This window comes from Bombina bombina, chromosome 5 (assembly GCF_027579735.1).
Source record: "Bombina bombina isolate aBomBom1 chromosome 5, aBomBom1.pri, whole genome shotgun sequence".
Lineage (NCBI taxonomy): Eukaryota > Metazoa > Chordata > Amphibia > Anura > Bombinatoridae > Bombina > Bombina bombina.
Genome location: NC_069503.1, coordinates 291,015,618 through 291,036,070, shown reverse-complemented (window position 1 = coordinate 291,036,070; position 20,453 = coordinate 291,015,618). Strand labels below are relative to the sequence as shown.

The 20,453-nt window shown below is 39.6% G+C and overlaps 2 protein-coding genes across 4 annotated transcripts in view; one reads left to right on the top strand and one right to left on the bottom strand.

The window, feature by feature from the left end:
• Nucleotides 1-5,648, bottom strand: part of RBM48 (RNA binding motif protein 48) — an 89,801-nt gene extending 84,153 nt beyond the window's left edge. Inside the window, exon 1 of one of the 2 annotated variants that reach the window (XM_053714041.1) lies at nucleotides 5,535-5,648. Coding sequence is in view for 1 of the 2 variants with exons in the window: in XM_053714040.1 (XP_053570015.1) it covers nucleotides 175-291 (117 nt within the window). In the remaining variant the exon portion in view is untranslated. Of the gene's footprint in view, nucleotides 1-174; nucleotides 309-5,534 lie in introns of those variants that run through there. The other variant, XM_053714040.1, reaches the window with a different exon arrangement.
• Nucleotides 568-20,453, top strand: part of PEX1 (peroxisomal biogenesis factor 1) — a 145,399-nt gene continuing 125,513 nt past the window's right edge. For both annotated transcript variants that reach the window (XM_053714039.1, XM_053714038.1), the window contains exons 1-4: nucleotides 568-693; nucleotides 14,609-14,749; nucleotides 15,598-15,681; nucleotides 16,953-17,067. In XM_053714039.1, the coding sequence (XP_053570014.1) occupies nucleotides 583-693; nucleotides 14,609-14,749; nucleotides 15,598-15,681; nucleotides 16,953-17,067 (451 nt within the window). In that variant the 5' untranslated portion in view covers nucleotides 568-582. The remainder of the gene's footprint in view (nucleotides 694-14,608; nucleotides 14,750-15,597; nucleotides 15,682-16,952; nucleotides 17,068-20,453) is intronic.

The window sequence follows — 20,453 nt, the reverse complement described above, 5'->3', positions numbered from 1 at the left end:
ATACTGTGAAACCTTCAAGTAGTGAAACTTTACAGTGCCTCTTTGTTTACAGTGTTATCCAGTTATGTGAATGTTGACAATTTCATAATATCAAAAGCAATTTGTCACATTATTCTTGTCCGGCCTTGTTTACAGACAGGTTTTCACTAGGATTTAATGAATGTTCTTACGTACTTTAACCGCTCTCGGCTTCCGTCCCTCCCGGTATTTGGCTCTGGAGTCGCAGATCTGCTTTTGCTCATGATGCGGATGTACTTCGAGCTGCAAACCAAAACCACTGGCGGCTGCCATTTTTTACATGGGCAACATCTTTGCCCTTCTAATTACGTCACTAGCCGGAAATTTGTTCCAAGCTCCGATCGCTTGGGACATACCACTTGCACAAAACATCAGGAGGACATAGTTCAGTGCAAGTGATTTATAATTTTAGTCTTGACTCGTGAAGCTCCACAAGTTGTAATTATTGTTACCATCGCTTGATTGCACAGAAATGTGAGACCTGCATTTGGCACAACTTAGAATGATCCGCATGCAGACTCCGTGCGAGTGTCACACTCCGTGACTGATTGCCGTGAGCTGGCGATGCTCGGTCAGGGAACAGTGGGGGCTGTTGTGACCCTTAGGCTTACCGGAGCTAAAGACACCTTCCTACGGATAACTCCTGTACTGCGTGCACAGCTGCGCCTAGAACAGGTAATCAGAACCTAAGCTTACCTGTGTTGTCCTACATGTCCTATTACACACTAAGCCTGCCTGTCAGTGTCCTGTTACTGACACATCCTAAGCCTGTCTGTCCTTCCACACACCGAGCCTACCTGACCTGTTATCCTAAGCCCGCCTGTTTTGGCATTGGCTCACACTGATCTATTCCTGCCTGACTTGGCACTGTCACACATCACCCTGCCTGTCTTGTTACTATTATTCGCTGAGTCTGACTGTCCTGTCACTTTCACACAGTAAACATGTCTGTCCGTCACATACAGTAACAGAGCCTGCCTAACCAGTCACCAAATCTACCTGTCCTTTCGCTGTCACACACTAGGCCTGATTGTCTTGCCAATGTCACACAATGACCATGCCTGTCACTATTATAAACTGCCTGTCCTATCATTATTATAAACTGAGCTTGCCCATTATCATGCTTACATAGTCTGTCTGACCTGTTACTCTCACACACCGAGTCTGTCTGACCTGTCACTCTCACACACCGAGTCTGTCTGACCTGTCACTCTCACACACCGAGTCTGTCTGACCTGTCACTCTCACACACCGAGTCTGTCTGACCTGTCACTCTCACACACCGAGTCTGTCTGACCTGTCACTCTCACACACCGAGTCTGTCTGACCTGTCACTCTCACACACCGAGTCTGTCTGACCTGTCACTCTCACACACCGAGCCTGTCTGACCTGTCACTCTCCCACACTGAGCCTGTCTGACCTGTCACTCTCCCACACTGAGCCTGTCTGACCTGTCACTCTCCCACACCGAGCCTGTCTGACCTGTCACTCTCCCACACCGAGTCTGCCTGTCTTGTCACTCTCTTGGCATGCCTGTCACTATTACACACTGAGATTGCCTGTTCTGTCAGTGTCCCATATTGAGCTTTGCAGTCCTGTCCAGTGACATATTGAATCTGCTTGACTTGTCATTGTCACATACTTTGCAGTTTGCCTTACCTGTCACCATCACAGCTTGTTCGTCCTCTCACTGTCCACACACCAAGCTTGACTGTCCAGATCATGTCCTATACTGAGTTTACTTTGTAATAAATATTTGTTTGTCTTTAAACCATAAGCTGCAAAATCTGATACATTGTTGATAAAATAAAATAAAAACTGTCAAACTACTTAGGTAAAGATTACGAGGGGCACGCTAACTGTTCTTGAGCGATAAGGGGTATTTTGCAGCTCTTTGCATGCGTCGGGAATAGTGTGCGTATTACGAATTGAAAGTAAACGTGTTCACTTGAGCGCAGTCTATTTTAAAGTGAAAGTCAACCCTAGCGTTTGGGAAATGCCCACAGCAGATCCCTGTTTTGCTTAGAGGTGACATTTTCACATCTTCGCCAATAGCCGTGTGGTTAATCCAGCTTGCCGCCCTTGGGAGCCAGATTTCACGCAAGCTGTGTTTCAATAGTCAATCCTAGCGTTTCACAAACGCTAGGGTTGACTTTCACTTTAACAAGCTTCAGTATATCAGTCTAATGCCACCTAGCAAGGTCAGCCAAGCCCCAAAATACCAGGCAATCCTTGTTTGAACAACAAACATATTAAACACCAGATGATCATTTTGGCCTTCTTTGGGTCTCGTCAGTGAGGTGCAGCCATATTCCTCTAAGCACATTTGGAAAGGAGTCCACGTCTGGTTTATCCCATTACCCTTAGGGAGACTTCTCCAGGGTCATACTGAAAATGCATACAGAAAGCGCTTTCTCTGCAACAAACTAAAGCTTGTTCTATACGATTTACCACCTGGGAGCAGCCTCTTTTAGCCCAATAGTGCTTTTCACAAAGAAGAACTCCTTGCCCAATGTGCTTAGAGAATTATGGCTGCACCTGGCTGACGAGCCCCACAGAAGGCTGATAAGATCATCTGGGGCTGCCATTTTCCTTGTTTAGAAATGGATTGCCTGGTGTTTTGGGGTTGGACTGACCTTGATAGGCGGGATCAGACTGATACTTCAGGAAAGTTCTCTGTGAAAAGCTTAAAATTAAATAAATTGTATGCTCTATCTGAATCATGAAATATATATATATATATATATTTTTTATCACTGGTAATGGAGATTTTGGTAGTTAAAGGGCCACTAAAATTGAAAAAATGAAAAAATACATGTTCTGATTTGTTAGAGCATGTAAGGAACTCTACAATGCTATGTTTTAGTATCCTGACTCAATAAACAGCGGTAGTCAAACTGCTCGCAACCAGCAGTGCTCTGTGGCTCCCAGTCAGTACTTTAACTATGTGTTTATTCCCTTTGCAAGATTTAAACCATAGAAGAGTAGCTAGTGATAACATTGCATAGTATACACAATGTATTTGTGCTGTGCCTGTAGTTTCTGAACCGTGTGTAGAGCAGCCTTTGACCTTGATAACAAAAAGTTAAGGAAAATATGTTAATGAATGACAACTGTGCCATGGTGATCGCGTATAGGAAAGGACTAGGGTGGTGTATGCTTTGCTAAATGTAACTTTTGGAAATCATCCGAAAACAATTAGGAACCCATACAAAGGTGTGATTTCTTATGGATTGGCATGACATTGAATTGGAACATACTGTGAAATTTTCTGTGAAGTATTTTTTTTAATTTATTTTTAACTTTTACTTTAGAAATAAGTAAAAAGCTGTGTAATTGAATGTTTCATATAGTTCTATAAATCTCACAGTACACAGCAAACAAACGCATTGATGGCTTTTATCATATTGTTAGTGACTCAGGTTACTACAAGACACCACAAGCTCTCTGCACAAAAAGGCGCAAAGCTTGTCTAGATACAGTATGTTCCACAGGCCCATGCACTGTAAAAGTTACCAACAACAGTAACAGCTTTTACTAGAAACATTTGTGCTAATACAAATCGCAAAATGCTTCTATTCAAAATTGCAATGCACTGATTTACATGTTTTGAATGGGATGTTGTTGTTGGTTCTTTTTTTGCTATCATTAGACTTTAATTATGACTAGTCCTGCATTAAAGGGACAGTAAAGTTAAAATTTATTAAACATGTGATTTTAAGGAACTTTTCAATTTACTTATTTTATTTTATACATATATATAAACAGCAATTTTAAATATGGGGAGGCGAAAAGTGAGTTTAAAATCCTCCACTAAATCCAAAATGTAGAGAAAATAACTCATTCTGTAAAACATTTACAAATCTAAACAAGTCAGAAGACTTGCTTATACCCCAGAAACTCTCTGATTACACTGTTTCCAATGCAGCAAAGGACTCTAGGGGATATATGCAAATGAGATTCACAATGACTCACTTTTTTACTTCTAGCCTGCTTTTTAAGGCAGACTTCCCTTTACACCATAGCATCGCTGCATTACACAGCTTCTAAGCTTAGCTAGGGTTAGTACAGTGATTCAGGCCAATCCCAGGACAGCCGTTTCGTGGTTATTGCCACTCATCAGCTGGGAGTAGGTTGAATCACTGCTTGGTAAAATTGTTTTCTGGGGGAAATACAACAGCAATTTAAAATATGGGGAGGCGAAAAGTGAGTTTAAAATCCTCCACTAAATTCAAAATGTAGAGAAAATAACTCATTGTGTAAACCATTTACAAATCTAAACAAGTCAGAAGACTTGCTTATACCCCAGAAACTCTCTGATTACACAGTTTCCAATGCAGCAAAGGACTCTGGGGGAGATATGCAAATGAGGTTCACAATGACTCACTTTTTTACTTCTAGCCTGCTTTTTAAGGCAGACTTCCCTTTACGCCATAGCATCGCTATGTAATCACTGTACTAACCCTAGCTAAGCTTAGAAGCTGTGTAATGCAGCGATGCTATGGCGTAAAGGGAAGTCTGCCTTAAAAAGCAGGCTAGAAGTAAAAAAGTGAGTCATTGTGAACCTCATTTGCATATCTCCCCCAGAGTCCTTTGCTGCATTGGAAACAGTGTAATCAGAGAGTTTCTGGGGTATAAGCAAGTCTTCTGACTTGTTTAGATTTGTAAATGGTTTACACAATGAGTTATTTTCTCTACATTTTTAATTTAGTGGAGGATTTTAAACTCACTTTTCGCCTCCCCATATTTTAAATTGCTGTTGTATTTCCCCCAGAAAACAATTTTACCAAGCAGTGATTCAACCTACTCCCAGCTGATGAGTGGCAATAACCACGAAACGGCTGTCCTGGGATTGGTCTGAATCACTGTACTAACCCTAGCTAAGCTTAGAAGCTGTGTAATGCAGCGATGCTATGGTGTAAAGGGAAGTCTGCCTTAAAAAGCATATATATATATATATATATAAAGGCCAGGTATGTTTGTTAGATGCAGTCATGCACAGTAGAGACTGCGCGAGGACCAACACACCTGGCCTTTTCCCTGCAGCGCGAGATAGCTTCAGGAAGCTCCACACTCTCAGCTGTTATGTTAGCTGCTACATATGGAGCAGTACGTCGATCGGTGCTCCACCTCCACATGAGGGCAGATGCCTGATCGTTACAGACGGTGTGTGTCACCGTCTGTAACGATCTTCTGTTGGTGCCGACGGGAGGTGTGGGCAGGTGGCGGGTTGTCGCACCCGACTTATCTGTAGACCTATAAAACATTCATACAAGAGTTTATGTTTAAATTTCAACTTATGAATCTCAGCTGCAGAGTTTATATAGCAAAAGATGGATGTTATGATTTTTTGTATATAATGCACTGTCTGAACCCTGAATACATTACAAAGTGACAGCCTTAGAAAGGTGGGAGCACTGTCTGGGAATCGCAACACTGTCAGGGTACAATACAGCAGACCACAACTTATTGTGTGCAAAATATAAGCAGCAGCAAAGTATGTAAGAGGACTTACCGGAGATTGCCTGTACTGAGCTGAAAGCCTAATCTGCAGTTGTCTGTAAAGCTTTAAACAGATTTACCTCCTAGTGTGAACGTTCAAACGGTTATTGTTGGGAACCGTAGTAAACTGCTGCAATCAGAGGAGCGTCTGTGTGTGGAGCTGCGGTTCCTGGCCGAAAACCGGAAGTGACGTATTGGCCGACTGCCGAGATAGAGACTAAAGCAGAGATCAGCTGAAACTGAATTACTTTGCAGGAAACGTTTGAGTAAGAAAAACAGGATTAACTGTAATCAAATAGGTAAGTTCTTACATCCACAAATGATGAAGTTGTTCTGTAGAGACTAAAGCAAATCTGTCTTGAGAACTGGAGTCAGGAGCTTGGAGATGAACTCACACTGCGAGTTCAGTGTGACACTGTATGAGAACAGCATAGGTATCAAATTAATCAAGCAAGGTTATGAGGCAGCTGTTCCTATTTATAGGGGAGAGAGAAAAGAATCCACCTGCAGTTAAAGGTACAGTTGTTACACGGGTGGGCGGTTCAGCAGCGGAGGGGAAGGAGTGGGAGGGCCCTACACTACAGAAATTAAAGGAACAGGGAGGGATGGGGCAGCTACACTACAGAAAAGGGGTTTGGGGGTGCGGGGGGGACTAAATGGTGATCGCGGGAGGGGGGGAGGTGGTGGGACCACTACAGAAAAATTTTAACAAAAAATAAAGAATAAAGAAAATTTGATTTACATATTTTGACTGGGATTTTGTTGTTGTTTTGTTCTTTTTGCTGTCATTAGACTTTATTTATGACTAGTCCTGCATTAAAGGGACAGTAAAGTTAAAATTCATTATACATGTGATTTTTAGCAGCTTTTTAATTTACTTTTATCTAAAATATATATATATATATATATATATATATATATATATATATTATTTTTCTATCAAAATAACGAGTATTACATTGAGCAATGATACTTTTGTATCGGACTAACTATACATTTATAAGATGGCATTTGGAAGAATGTCTTCCTTTTTCAAGTCTGAAGCAATATTGACCAATTGATTGAATTTACAGATTATATCTTAAAACACAGGCTAAGAAGACAGAAAGTGTTACAGAGGTCTGAATGCAGGGGGAGGAGGGGTGTCGTAAAAATCATGATGGGGTTTAGGAGACAGGCAGATAGTGTCAGTAAAAGATAACAGGCAGGGGAAATATATGGTTATACACAAAGCGTACACTGACATAGTTATATATCAACATAGAATCAATATGAATAAAGATGGGGAATTAGGTATACAGGGGAATATAAGATAGTCAAGAAAGGAAAGAAAAAAAAAAGGGAAATAATGACAAAAGTGTGGACATAGGCTTACCTGCGTACCTATGCATAGAGAGTGTGGAATATACAGTGTAATTGACTAAAGTATGTAAAAGTACATTACAAAAAAATTGATAATGGGTTAAGAAACCCACATTTAGCCCAGAATTTAGCAAGTTGAAGTGCATTATCATTTTCATTTCAAAGGTTTTTCTTTCCATGGTGTTTTTAAAGTTGCCTCTGAGAATCTTGATTTTGAGGTTTTGGATGGAGTGGTCAGATTGGAGGAAATAGTGACCAACAATGGTACAGTATTTTGTTTCATAGTGGTTTTTGATTGAGTGTCTGTGTAAGTTCATCCGAAGGTGCAGTTTTTGGCTTGTTTCTCCAATATAACATCCCACTTCTCTCTTCCGCTCTTAGATCAGAGCGGCGTTGGTTGGGCTAGTAGTGTCTGTTAGGAGCCGGCTAATTTAGTTGTTTTGTTCTCCGGAAGGCAGGTAGGAGCACCTCAGTCTGCTGAGGTGTAGAGGTTGCTATTTTGGTTATGTTTTTGTGAGCACTATATTGCTCTGTATACATTTAAAGTGACAGTACAATTTTTTTTATTTTTTGTGTCATTTCTGTGGGAATTCTGGTAATTTGATCATGGAGCAGAGGTTTGTTCCTATGGACAAATGTCTATTGTGTCTTGAGGCCCAAATTGTGTTACCTATGAATTTTGTTCCTCATGCTTAAAAAGGACTTTAAAATGTAAAGAATTTATTTTTTGTTTCTGAGCCTAATGTCTCTCAGGATGATGCTGTTCAGGCAATGCCACAGCTTTCTCTTCAAACGTCCCAAGCCTCAATAGCGTCACAGTGCCCTGCAGTTCCTCTCAGCCTCCTGGAGGAGTTTATTTGCCTATAGATTTTGCTGCACAGGTATCTTCTGCGGTATCTGCAGCATTATTTGCTTTTCCTATGCTGAGAAAATGCAAGAGGAAATTTAGACATTCAGATAGTAAGGTTTCTGTTCCTCCTACTGCTACGCATGTTGCCCTTCCTCATAAGTCTGATGAGGAGGATACGTCGGTAGCCTTTGAGGGTAAAATCTTTGATTCGGACAGTATAATTCCTTCATCTGATACGGAAGAAGTAAACTTCAGATTTAAGCTTGAACACTTTCATGTACTGTTAAAGGAGGTATTGGCTACTTTGGACAACTCTGACTCTTCTGTCAACCCTAAAAAATCTAGTAAACTCAACAAATACTATGATGTTCCTTCCTCTGTGGAAGTGTTTCCTGTTTCAGACTGTGTGACGGAGATTATTTCACAGGAATGGGAGAAGCCAGGGATACCTTTCTCCCTGACTCCCGTTTTTAAAAATATGTTTCCTGTTGCTGACTCCATTAAAGATTCATGGCGCACGGTGCCTAAAGTAGAAGGGGCTATTTCTACTCTGGCTAAAAGAACTACGATCCATATATAGCTGCTCCTTTAAGGATCCCATGGACAAGAAGCTGGAAGCTTATTTGAAAAAGATGTATGTTCATCAGGGTCTTCAATGGCAACCTGCAGTCTGTATTGCCACAATCGCAAGTGCTGCATCTTATTGGTGCAATGCCTTGTCTGAATTAATTTTACTAGAGACTATGCTAACATGCAAATTATTAGACTGGGAGCCAAGATGTCTGGCTTCACTTTCTTAGCCTGCAGGGCTTTCTGGCTAAAATCTTGGTCAGCTGATGTTATCTCCAAGTCCAAGCTTCTGGCGCTTCATTACAAGGGTAAAACCTTATTTGGACCCGGTCTGGCAGAAATAATTTCTGATATTACGGGTGGAAAAGGGTCTTTTCTACCACAAGATAAGAACAGACCTAAAGGGTGTCAAAGTAATTTTCTTTCCTAACTTCAAAAGTCTTCCTCTCCCTCTTTTAAGCAGGTGCAGCCCAAGTCCTCTTTGAAGCACAATCAGTCTTGGAACAAGGGGAAGCAATCAAAGAAACCCTCAGCTGAGTCTAAGTCAGCATGAATTGTCGGCCCCCCGGTCTGGGATCGGATCAAGTTGGGGGGAAGACTTTCCCTGTTTTGTCTAGCTTGGATACAAGATGTCCCAGATCCTTGGGCTGTGGACATAGTATCTCAGGGTTACAAAATAGAATTGAAAACTTTTCCTCCCAGGGACAGATTCCATCTCTCAAGATTATCTGCAGACCAGGTACAAAGAGAGGCATTCTTCAACTGCGTTCAGAACCTTTCCTCCCTGGGAGTGATAGTTCCAGTAAGGGAACAGGGTCTAGAATTCTATTCAAATCTGTTTGTGTTTCCCAAAAAAGGAGGAACTTTTCGACCCATTTTAGACCTAAAGTGTCTCAACAAGTTTCTTTGGGTACCATTCTTCAAAATGGAAACCATTTGTTCCATTCTTCCATTGGTCCAGGAGGGTCAGTTCATGATGACCATAGACCTGAAGGATGCATATCTTCATGTTCTCATCCATAGGGATCATCACAAGTTCCTGATATTTGCCTTTCTAGACAAACGCTTTCAGTTTGTGGTTCTTCCGTTTGGCCTTGCTACAGCTCCCAGAATTTTCTCAAAGGATCTGGGGGCTCTTTTGGCATTGATCAGGTCTCGGTGAATTGCAGTGGTGCCCTACCTGGATGACATATTGGTTCAGGCGCCATCTTTTCAACAAGCAAACTCGCATACAGAGATCTTGTTGTCTTTTCTACGTTCCCACGAATGGAAAGTGAATCTGGAGTAGAAATCCCCTTGTTCCCGCTACAAGGGTGTTTTTCTTAGGAACCATAATAGATTCCCTATCTATGAAAATTTTTCTTACAGAGGTCAGAAAATCCAAGATTCTTTCCTCTTGCCTCTCTCTTGTTCGGCCATCAGTAGCTTAATGTATGGAGGTAATTGGTCTGATTGTCGTTTTTATGGACATCATTCCCTTGACAATTCCATTTGAGTGCTCTGCAGTTATGCATGCTCAGACAATGGAATGGAGACCATTTGGATCTGTCTCAGAGGATAGCTCTAGACCATTCTACAAGAGACTCTCTCCTGTGGTGGCTTTCTCAGGAGCATATGTCTCAGGGCACATGCTTCCGGAGACCTTTCTGGGTGATCATGACTGGGGAGCAGTCTGGGACTTGTTAAAGGCGCAGGGACTATGGACTCAGGAGGAGTCTGCTCTTCCCATAAACATCTTGGAGTTGGCCTCAATTGTCTTTAGCCTGGTTTATCAGGTTTCAGTCAGACAACATCACCTCATTGGCTTACTTCAACCACCAAGGAGGAACTCTGAGTTCCTTAGCCATGAAGGAGGTGGCTCGGATTATTCAGTGGGCTGAAGCTCACAATTGTTGTCTATCTACCATCCACATTCCAGGAGAGGACAACTGGGAGGCTGATTTCTTGAGCAGACAGACATTTCATCCCGGGGTGTGGGCTCTCCATCCGGAGGTGTTCTCCAGGTTAACCCTCAAATGGGGGGTGTCGGAGTTGGATCTGATGGCATCTCAGCAGAACACCAAGCTTCCAAGGTACAGTTCAAGGTCAAGAGATCCACAGGCTGCTCTGATAGATGCTCTGGCGGGTTCCTTGGGATTTTCGGTCTAGCATACCTGTTTCCTCCATTTGCGCTTCTTCCACGAGTCATTGATCGTATCAAACAGGAGAGATTCGGTAATTCTTATAGCTCCTGCATGGCCTCGCAGGATCTAGTATGCAGACCTAGTGAAGATGTCATCTCTGCCACCTTGGAGGTTGCCTCTGAGGAAGGACCTTCTAACTCAGGGTCCATTCATCCATCCAAATCTTGTTTCTCTGAAGCTGACTGCTTGGAGATTGAACGCTTAGTTCTGGCTAAGCTTAGGTTTTCTGAGTCGGTCATTGAGACCATGCTGCAGGCTTGTAAGCCTGTTACTCGTAAAATTTACCATAAGGTATAACGTAAATACCTTTAGGGCTTCTCTTGGAGTAGGGTCAGCATTCCTAGAATTTTGTCCTTTTGCCGGGAAGGTCTGGAGAAAGGGTTGTCAGTCAGTTCTCTGAATAGTCATATTCCTGCCTTATCTATTCTTTTACATAAGCGTCTGGCAGAGGTGCCAGATGTTCAATCTTTTTGTCAAGCCCTGGTCAGAATCAGACCTGTGTTTAAACCTGTTGCTCCTCCTTGGAGTCTTAACCTTGTTCTTAAAGTTTTGCAGCAGGCTCCGTTTGAGGCAATGCATTCCATAGATATAAAGTTGTTATCTTGGAAGGTTTTGTTTCTTATTGCCATCTCTTCTGCTCTGAGAGTTTCGTAACTCTCGTCTTTACAGTGTGATTCGTACGGTTCTTCGTACTAAATTGGTTTTTCTCCCTAAAGTGGTTTTGGATAGAAATATTAATCAGGAAATTGTTGTTCCTTCTCTCTGTCCCAATCCTTCTTCTCATAAGGAACGTCTATTGCACAACTTGGATGGGGTGCGTGCTCTAAAATTCTACCTACAGACGACTAAGGATTTTCACCAGTCTTCTGCCCTGTTTGTGTGTTTCTCTGGAAAGCGTAAGGGTCAGAAGGCTACTGCTACTTCTCTTTCCCTCTGGTTGAGAAGTATAATTTGTTTGGCTTATGAGTCTGCTGGTCAGCAGCCTCCTGAGAAAATTACAAGTCATTCCACTAGGGCTGTCTCCTCTTCTTGGGCTTTCAAAAATGAAGCTTCTGTGGAACAGATTTGCAAGGCTGCAACTTGGTCCTCTCTGCATACTTTTTCCAAATTTGATACTTTTGCCTCGGCTGAGGCCTCTTTTGGGAGAAAGGTTCTTCAAGCGGTGGTGCCTTCTGTTTAGGTCTACCTGTCTTGTTCTCCCTCCCTATTCATTCCGTGCCCTCTAGCTTGGGTATTGGTTCCCACTAGTAATTGGAATGACGTTGTGCACTCTCCATATCTTAGGAAGGAAAACAAAATGTATGCTTACCTGATGATAAATTTCTTTCTTTCCGGATATGGAGAGTCCACGACCCCACCCTTAATTAAGGGAAGTATTTTTGACTAAACCTCAGGCACCTCTACACCTTTGTGTTATTCCTTTTTCCATTTCCCTTTGGTCGAATGACTGGGGATTATGGGTAGGGGAGTGACACTTAACAGCTTTGCTGTGGTGCTCTTTGCCTCCTCCTTCTGGTCAGGAGTGATATTCCCACTAGTTTATTAGGTAAACATTAATTTGGTTTTATTTCATTAAACATTTTGGCCCATGTACATGGGCTTTAACACTAATATATATATATATATATACAAAACACGGAAGGGAACTGCACTCTCATACCGGACCGGGTACACATCCTATGACCCTGCAACATGCTCAGCCCTGGGTGCCACTGGCACTCACAGGAAGCTGTGCTGTCCCCAGAGCCACAAGCAGTTAACCCCAGACAGGTCTGGGTGCAAGAACCATAGGGAAAATTACAAAACAAATTAATACAACACACAGAGAAAACCCAGCACTCACTTACAAGCTCTCAGCTAAGATTTAAAAGCAAAAATGGAAAGGTTAGTCACCGCATCTGGCCAAATGGGACAAGCTCAGGTACCACGTCAAGGTCCTCTCCAATACCTGAGACCCTAAAACAGCCACACAATGCATTGTGTGGCTGTTTTAGGGTCTCAGGTATTGGAGAGGACCTTGACGTGGTACCTGAGCTTGTCCCATTTGGCCAGATGCGGTGACTAACCTTTCCATTTTTGCTTTTATATCTTAGCTGAGAGCTTGTAAGTGAGTGCTGGGTTTTCTCTGTGTGTTGTATTAATTTGTTTTGTAATTTTCCCTATGGTTCTTGCACCCAGACCTGTCTGGGGTTAACTGCTTGTGGCTCTGGGGACAGCACAGCTTCCTGTGAGTGCCAGTGGCACCCAGGGCTGAGCATGTTGCAGGGTCATAGGATGTGTACCCGGTCCGGTATGAGATTGCAGTTCCCTTCCGTGTTTTGTATATGTCTAGGGTGATTACATATTCCTGTGCACCCTTTTTTTGTTTTCAGTTTGTTTGGATTTGAAAGCTTGCATTGTGTGGCTGTTTTAGGGTCTCAGGTATTGGAGAGGACCTTGACGTGGTACCTGAGCTTGTCCCTTTTGGCCAGATGCGGTGACTAACCTTTCCATTTTTGCTTTTAAATCTTAGCTGAGAGCTTGTAAGTGAGTGCTGGGTTTTCTCTGTGTGTTGTATTAATATATATATATATATATATATATATATATATATATATATATATATATATATATATATATATATATATATATAGTGCATACAAATATGATAAAATTAATATACAAGAAAGACAAAACGATAAAATCTGAAAATGCTAATAAGCCCAATCTTCTAGTGCAAAATCTAAATTGGATTATAGTAAGACCTAGTTACAGGAGCCAACCCCAATCGAATGAGGTAAGTGTTTCGCGAAGATGAGGGAGACGTCGGGGAATGCGGTAAAAAATTCCTCTCAAAAGCCTGGTCAGAGTAGCACAAAAAAAACCCCATGAAAAACAAAACAAAAAAATAGTGTAATACCGTTTAATACGGCTTAAAAACTGCATATACATACATAAACGGATCCCATAGGAAACAAACTCACACTATGTAACCCTTAATACTATATGAGGTATCAGATGAATGTAAAAGGGAGCAGCCTAAGAGCGTGCACACGGCTCGATCACAGAAGCGTGTTACTTGCGGCTGTCACTGTTATCAGTCAAATGAAGGTACATAGCGTGACCCAGTAGCCAGGTGTTTCACACAGAAAAAGCCTTACGTGTTTTGAAGATAAACTCTTCTTCCTCAGAGGCAATGGAACTTTAAAAAAAACCTGGCATGGCGCTTATTATTATTTTCAGATTTTATCGTTTTGTATTTCATGTATATTGATTTTATAATATGTTTGTATGCACCACATTATTTATTGTTATTCATTCTGTGTGTGAAATATTCATTGGGATTAGGGATCTGTTAGTGCTGTGTATTTTCCCCTTGTTTTCACACACTCACACACACACACACACACACCCACACACACATATATATATTACATTTTCCAAGCAACCTCAAACTTTTTGGGAGTATCACAGGTCTATTTCATCAGAACTGCTTGACTACTGTACTTTTATACGTTTTTTTTTTATTTTCAACCTTTACCTTTGCGGACAGTTTTCACAGGTTAATTCTAGGTAAGTCTAAAAATGTACCAAAAGTCACAAGTGATTACACAATAGTAAACAAAAATTCTACCTTCTGTGGCTCCAAGACTTTGTGTCCAGGATGGTGACTGTATACTTAGCACTTCTGTCACAGACTGGAGTGAAACAAATTGATAAGGAAAAGTGTGTACAATCTTTTATCAGTATTTGAAGGCCCTTCTATTTCCTTACACAGAACAACTGAATCAAAATGAAATCTGTATTTGGAAATACCTTGAAATCTAGAAGAAATATAATAGGGAAATTATTTTACTATTTTTTCATGTATCTTTTATGTATATATTTAAATTACTAACTTAAACTGCACCCACATTACGGTTTCGGTATGTATATCACAATTTTCTCTGCTGTAACACTGAATGACAGATCTCCAAATGCTTATATGGTTGCATTCCTTTAAAAATAATCTAAAATCTATACTTCTAATTTTATTTAAAATGGAGAAATATAATGAAAATATAGTCTTAGTTGCAATTTACATTATCGTCATTAAACTGTAATGAACTATATCAAATATTTTACTATTTTTCGATTTTAAAGGATTATGCAGTGGAGGCCTCATGGGGAGAGGAGCCGGTGTTTCTTGGTTGGATAGAGAATCGGTCCAGATGTGAATCAGAGAATGTGGCAGAGCTGAGCAGACAGCTGGGAGAGTGTCTGGGACTTTCAGATGATCAGCAGGTATGAATAGGAATGCAATATATAACCCATGATCGGAATATAAAGTTGTTGGTTAAAATGTTTAACCAAAGCCTTTTTAACGTACACCAATATTTATATAGCCACACCCTATACTTTCAGTGGGAAGCGGTAGTTGTCAGTTAACTGTTGTGCTTGCACACAATATAAAATACCAGTTTCTCTTTTAGCTCTTTAACTGCTTTAATATTGATGTCCAATGCTGTATATGATCATTAAAGGGACATTAAACACTTTGAGATGGTAAAATAAAAGGATAAAGCGTATATATATATATATATATATATATATATATATATATATATATATATATATATATATATATATATATATATATATATATGCAATATACTTGTATTATTTATTTTGTCCCCTTTTCCTGTAATTCCATTCTGAATTTGTGAGATTTTCAGTTCCTGTTAGAAATGGAAGTGCAGGAAACTGTTATATTCCACACAGTCATTGGCGGCACACTCTAGTGACCTATTTATAACTGTCTCTAATTGGCCACGGCAGAGAACGTAACTTAAGTTACAACATGGCAGCTCCCATTCTTTTATAGACACTAAAACTTTACACTTATTTTGCCAATATTTAAGCAACTAATGAAACTTAAAAAATACATCTACATGTTATTCTCATGCTAATCTTTACTTTCAATGCATCATTCTATCTTTCATTTATTCAGTGTTTAATGTCCCTTTTAACAACTTTAGCACTGTCAATTTCCTTTATTGTCCTAATAAACAAACTGAATCTTTTTCAGTTTTACAGTCTGTGATGAGTTGTTAAAAATGTTTCTAAAAATTTAATGAGATTCTTCCTTTCAGGTTTTCCTCAAACCATGTCCCAGTGTCACGTCATGTAAAGAAGTCATTGTTGAGCCGCTGTCAGCAGATGATTGGGAAATACTGGTAATACGCAGTGCTCTGCAATAAAGTTTATACAGCTGCATTCCCTCCCTATTTAAGTGCTATATAAGTCCTATATAGCAAAGTGTACTCATTCTCTCATTCTTTTATTTCTCTTTTATCTGTGTGGGTTTATACTTTACCCTCATTTAAGCCATTCACTCTTGTTATTCTTATGTTTATCCACCTTTCACGGACAAATACCTGAGCACTGTACTGCACTTTATATTCTTGTGCTGATACTGCAAAAATATATTCATTTTGCCTACACTTTATTTCACATTAAAAGGGCAACAGAAGAATAGCATAATCAATAAATGCACAATAAAAACACAATGTAAAAGCACCTAGTTTAAATTTCAAATAAGTAGTAGATTTTTTTTCTGACGAATGTAAAGGTTAGTTACATTTTCCTTCCTAATGCATCATGTGACAGCCATTAGCATCACTCCTTAGTCTACCTAGGTTTGCTTTTCAACAAATAAAATCAAGAGAACAAAGTAACTTTAATAAAGAAGTAAATTGAAAATGGTTGTATAATTACATATTCTGTCTTAATCATGAAAGTCTATTTTTCACTTTCATGAGCCTTTATATTGTGTATGGTGCTCATGTTTTATAGATGTTAGTAGAAGCATTGTCAGGGTCCAATGCCATTCTCAACAGCTGCTCACTGTTATTTCACAGACACCCCACCTTCTAATATGTCTAAAAGCCCATTTATAGAAATCGGTTGTATATAATGGGTATATAACAATGTCACTTTTATTCTATGTTATTTAACATAGACAATAATACAGGCTTGAGACCTATTATAAGCATCTCTGATCTGTGACTGCCCAGTCTGAAGACTGTAGTAAAAAATAAATAGGAAATTATCTTGAGCTGCACAACAGTTGAAGCTCATAGTAGTCCTTCTTAGTAATATATCCCTATATTTAAAGGGATATTTAATACCTTTTGCTTTTGTGTAAAAATTGTGCTTGTTCAAAAATACTTGGAAAAGCCAAAAAGCAAATACTTTAGCCTAAATGTTCTTCAAAATGCTGCAAATCAATAGCTGGTGTACTAAGTTGCTGATTTAAAGAACTACCAAATTAGCCTTTTGGCCTCTTACACAAAATGTAGAGGTGTTTAATATTCTGGTAGGTATACCAATTATCCGAATTTGCTGAAATAAGTACATTTTGTATTGCATGAATGTATTCATAAGTAAAACAAACTAATAAATTAGTATTAAATATTTATATTAATATAAAATCACTTTTTTTTAGGAAGTCCATGCCTCTGCTCTTGAAATTAACCTTCTTGATCAGATACGGATCGTATATCCAAAGGCAGTGTTCCCAGTGTGGGTTGATTTGCACACGTGTCTTTACATCCAGATAGGTATGTTTTAATTTATTTTTTTTAAACTGCAATTCCCCTAAAGATGTGATTAGTAACGTTCCTTAGTACCGCTGAAAGCTTATGAGTAATATGGTTAAAAATGTGAAGCTTCTTTGGCTCTATGATACAGAACAAAGATACAGCTCTTTGTGTTTTCAGCATTTGATATTACAGATAGCATATACAAGAATTTATATTGTGTCCTTGAAACAAATGGCTTTTGTTTAGCTCTTTCATTTGTGGGATACATATTTTTGCAAATCATACACACACACACACACACACACACACACACACACACACACACACACACACACACACACACACACACACACAATATGAGCTTGATGGACATCCCATTCCAAAACATGGACATTAATATGGAATAGCAAATGGTAGCCACAAAGTTGGAAGCACCAAATTGTCTAAAATGTTTTTGTAGCATTAAGATGACCCTTGGCTGCAAATAAAGGGGCCCAACCCAAACCTTGAAATACAGCCCCGGACCATTATTTCTCCTCCACCAAGTTTTACATAAGGCATTATGTATTCCTGTAGGTAGCGTTCTCCTGGCATCCACCACCCTTAGATTCTTCTGTCAGATAGTGAAGAGTGATTCATTACTCCAGAGAATATGTTTTTACTGCTTCAATGATGGCGTGCTTTATACCACTCCAGCCGACGCTTGGCATTGTGCATGTTTATGTGAGACTTGTGTATAGATGCTCGACCATGCAAACCCAGATTTCATGACGCACACGACACACAGTTCTTGTGCTAATGTTGCTTCCAAGAGGCAGTTTTATACTCTGTAGTGAGTGACGCAATAGATAAGTGATTTTTATGTGCTACTCGGTGGCCCCACTCTGTGAATTTGCATGAGCTACCACTTTGTGGCTGGGCTGTTGTTGCTTCTAGTTCACAAATAATAGTACTTACAGTTGACCAGGGCAGATGTACTAGGGTAGAAATTTCACTAACTGACTCGTGGCAAAGGTGTCATCCTATGATAGTAAATAGTAAAAATACTCAGGTCATATGGATACACAACTGAATAATCAAAAATAATTAAAAATAGGTTTACAAGCTTTATAAACCACTTGCAAGCTGAGGCTGCTGACGTTGTAATTGGTTTATAGCTGTTTTAAAAGTGTATTTAAGTATGCACTGTGCACCAGCATTTTAAACACAGCACTTTCTCAGAGAGCCTAAGGTGCTTGTACCATCTGGTAATGACTCAGGTTGTCAATTGCTGATACAAGCCCCATTTGCACTCTTAGCAGCTGCCATATTTAAAATGCTGGTGCACTGAGAATATCTAGCTATGCTTCGCATGCATGTGCAGAAAAAAATGTTAACACTAAAACAGTGATAAGTTTTACTGAAAGCATTTTTGCCAAAACATGTGTATTGCAAATCTGTTTCTATTCAAAGATGTAATTCATCCATGTGCATTTAAATTTTGACTGGAATGTCCCTTTAAGAGCTCAGTTTTACTCTCATGTCTCAAAGTCTCAGTTCCGCTAAAGGCACAAACAGGAACACTATGGAAAATCTTCTTTATTAAAACCTTTCAATATAATAATTAAATGTATTTAAAAAAAATATCTGTTTGTTTGTAAAAATGTGTTCAAAATAACAAAAAAAGATGTAGTGTTTTCAGATCACGAATAATGCAAATAAAAAGTTCATATTCATTTGTAAACAACACAATACTTAGGAAGAGTTCAGAAATCAATATTTAATAGGATAACCCTGAGGAAAGGAAGGATTCAATTCTGGCTTTACTGGCAGAGGGATAAAGTGAGAGTCACGTTGCTTCCATGCTTAAAAGAAAAAGTCGGCAGTTCATAAGAACAAGGTCAAGCAGTAGACATTGGGGACAACAAAGCTACAGACTGTCAGAGGGCGAAAACGACTCTCTACTGCCCGGGATGACCGCCAACTCATTTAAATGTCACTCAACAACTGTAGGATTACATCAAGTGGCCTACAAAAAGAATGGCATACGGCAGCTTGGGTAAAGTGCACGGCGAGGTTGGTTTGAAACAGGCTTCTAGGGGCAAGGCTGAAGTCATGCAAAGCTAGAAAAAAGCTCTTCATCAATGAGAAGCAAAGAAGAGCCAGGCTGAGGTTTGCAAAAGACCATAAGGATTAGACCTTAGAGGACTGGAGCAAAGTGATCTTCTCTGATAAGTCCAGTTTTCAGCTTTGCCCATCACCTGGTCATCTAATGGTTAGATGTAGACCTGGAGAGGCGTGTGCAAGCCACAGTGTCTCGCACCCACTGTGAAATTTATTGGAGGATCGGTGATGATCTGGGGGTGCTTCAGCAATGCTGGAATCGCGCAGATTTATTTTTGTGAAGGACACAAGCCATGTACAAGGTTATCCTGCAAGAAAACTTGCCACCAATTAGCAAGCACTACCCAGGTGCTGAACCAAAAATGGGCCGTCTCCTAAGCTTACATTCCTGCTTTTCAAATAAAGTTACAAAGAGAACACAGAAAAACTTATAATAGGAGAAAATTAGAAAGTTGCTTAAAATTGCATTATCTATCTGAATGATGAAAGAAAAACATTGGGTTTCATATCCATTTTAAGATACTTTTAAAATCACTTCTATTTTCAAATGTGCTTTATTGTCTTGGTATCCATTGTTGATACACCCATATCCTACACTAGTGAGGGTTAGCTAGTGATTGGTTCCTGCACACATTTGTCTCTTGTGATTAGCTAACTAGATGTGTTCAGCTAGCTGTTGGAAGTGCAATGTTGTTCCTTCAGCAAAGGCTAACAAGAGAATGAATCAAATTTAGGGATAAAAGTAAATTAGAAAGTTGTTAAATTATATGTGCTATCCGAATTATGAAATAAATATATGGGGTTTCCTGTCCCTTTAAAAGTAAAACTAAAATTTTCCAATTTTTGTCATCTAAGAATTTTTGACAACACTACAGGAAAATCTACTGCATCAACTTCCATATAATTTGACAGATATGTGAAAATCATAGAGGAGTTCTTGTTCTTTCAAGTTTTTCTAGTTATTTACCTTACTTCTAAAGTGCCAGTTTAGGTTATATTGATGTTAGTCACACAGACACAGTAGAATGCACCAAAGTTTGCATTAACATTTATTCTATTCCTGATTGAAATACATTTTTTAGTAATTTCTTCCATGATAAGGAAATTACTACAGTAGTTATGACAATTAAGGATGCACACTTGTATTATTAGACTTGTACAATAGTAAACTGTGTGTATATGTATGTATGTGACTTTATTTGTTTTGTATATACTGTATATGTGTGTGTGTATACAGTATCTCACAAAAGTGAGTACACCACTCACATGTTTGTAAATATTTTATTTTATCTTTTCTTGTG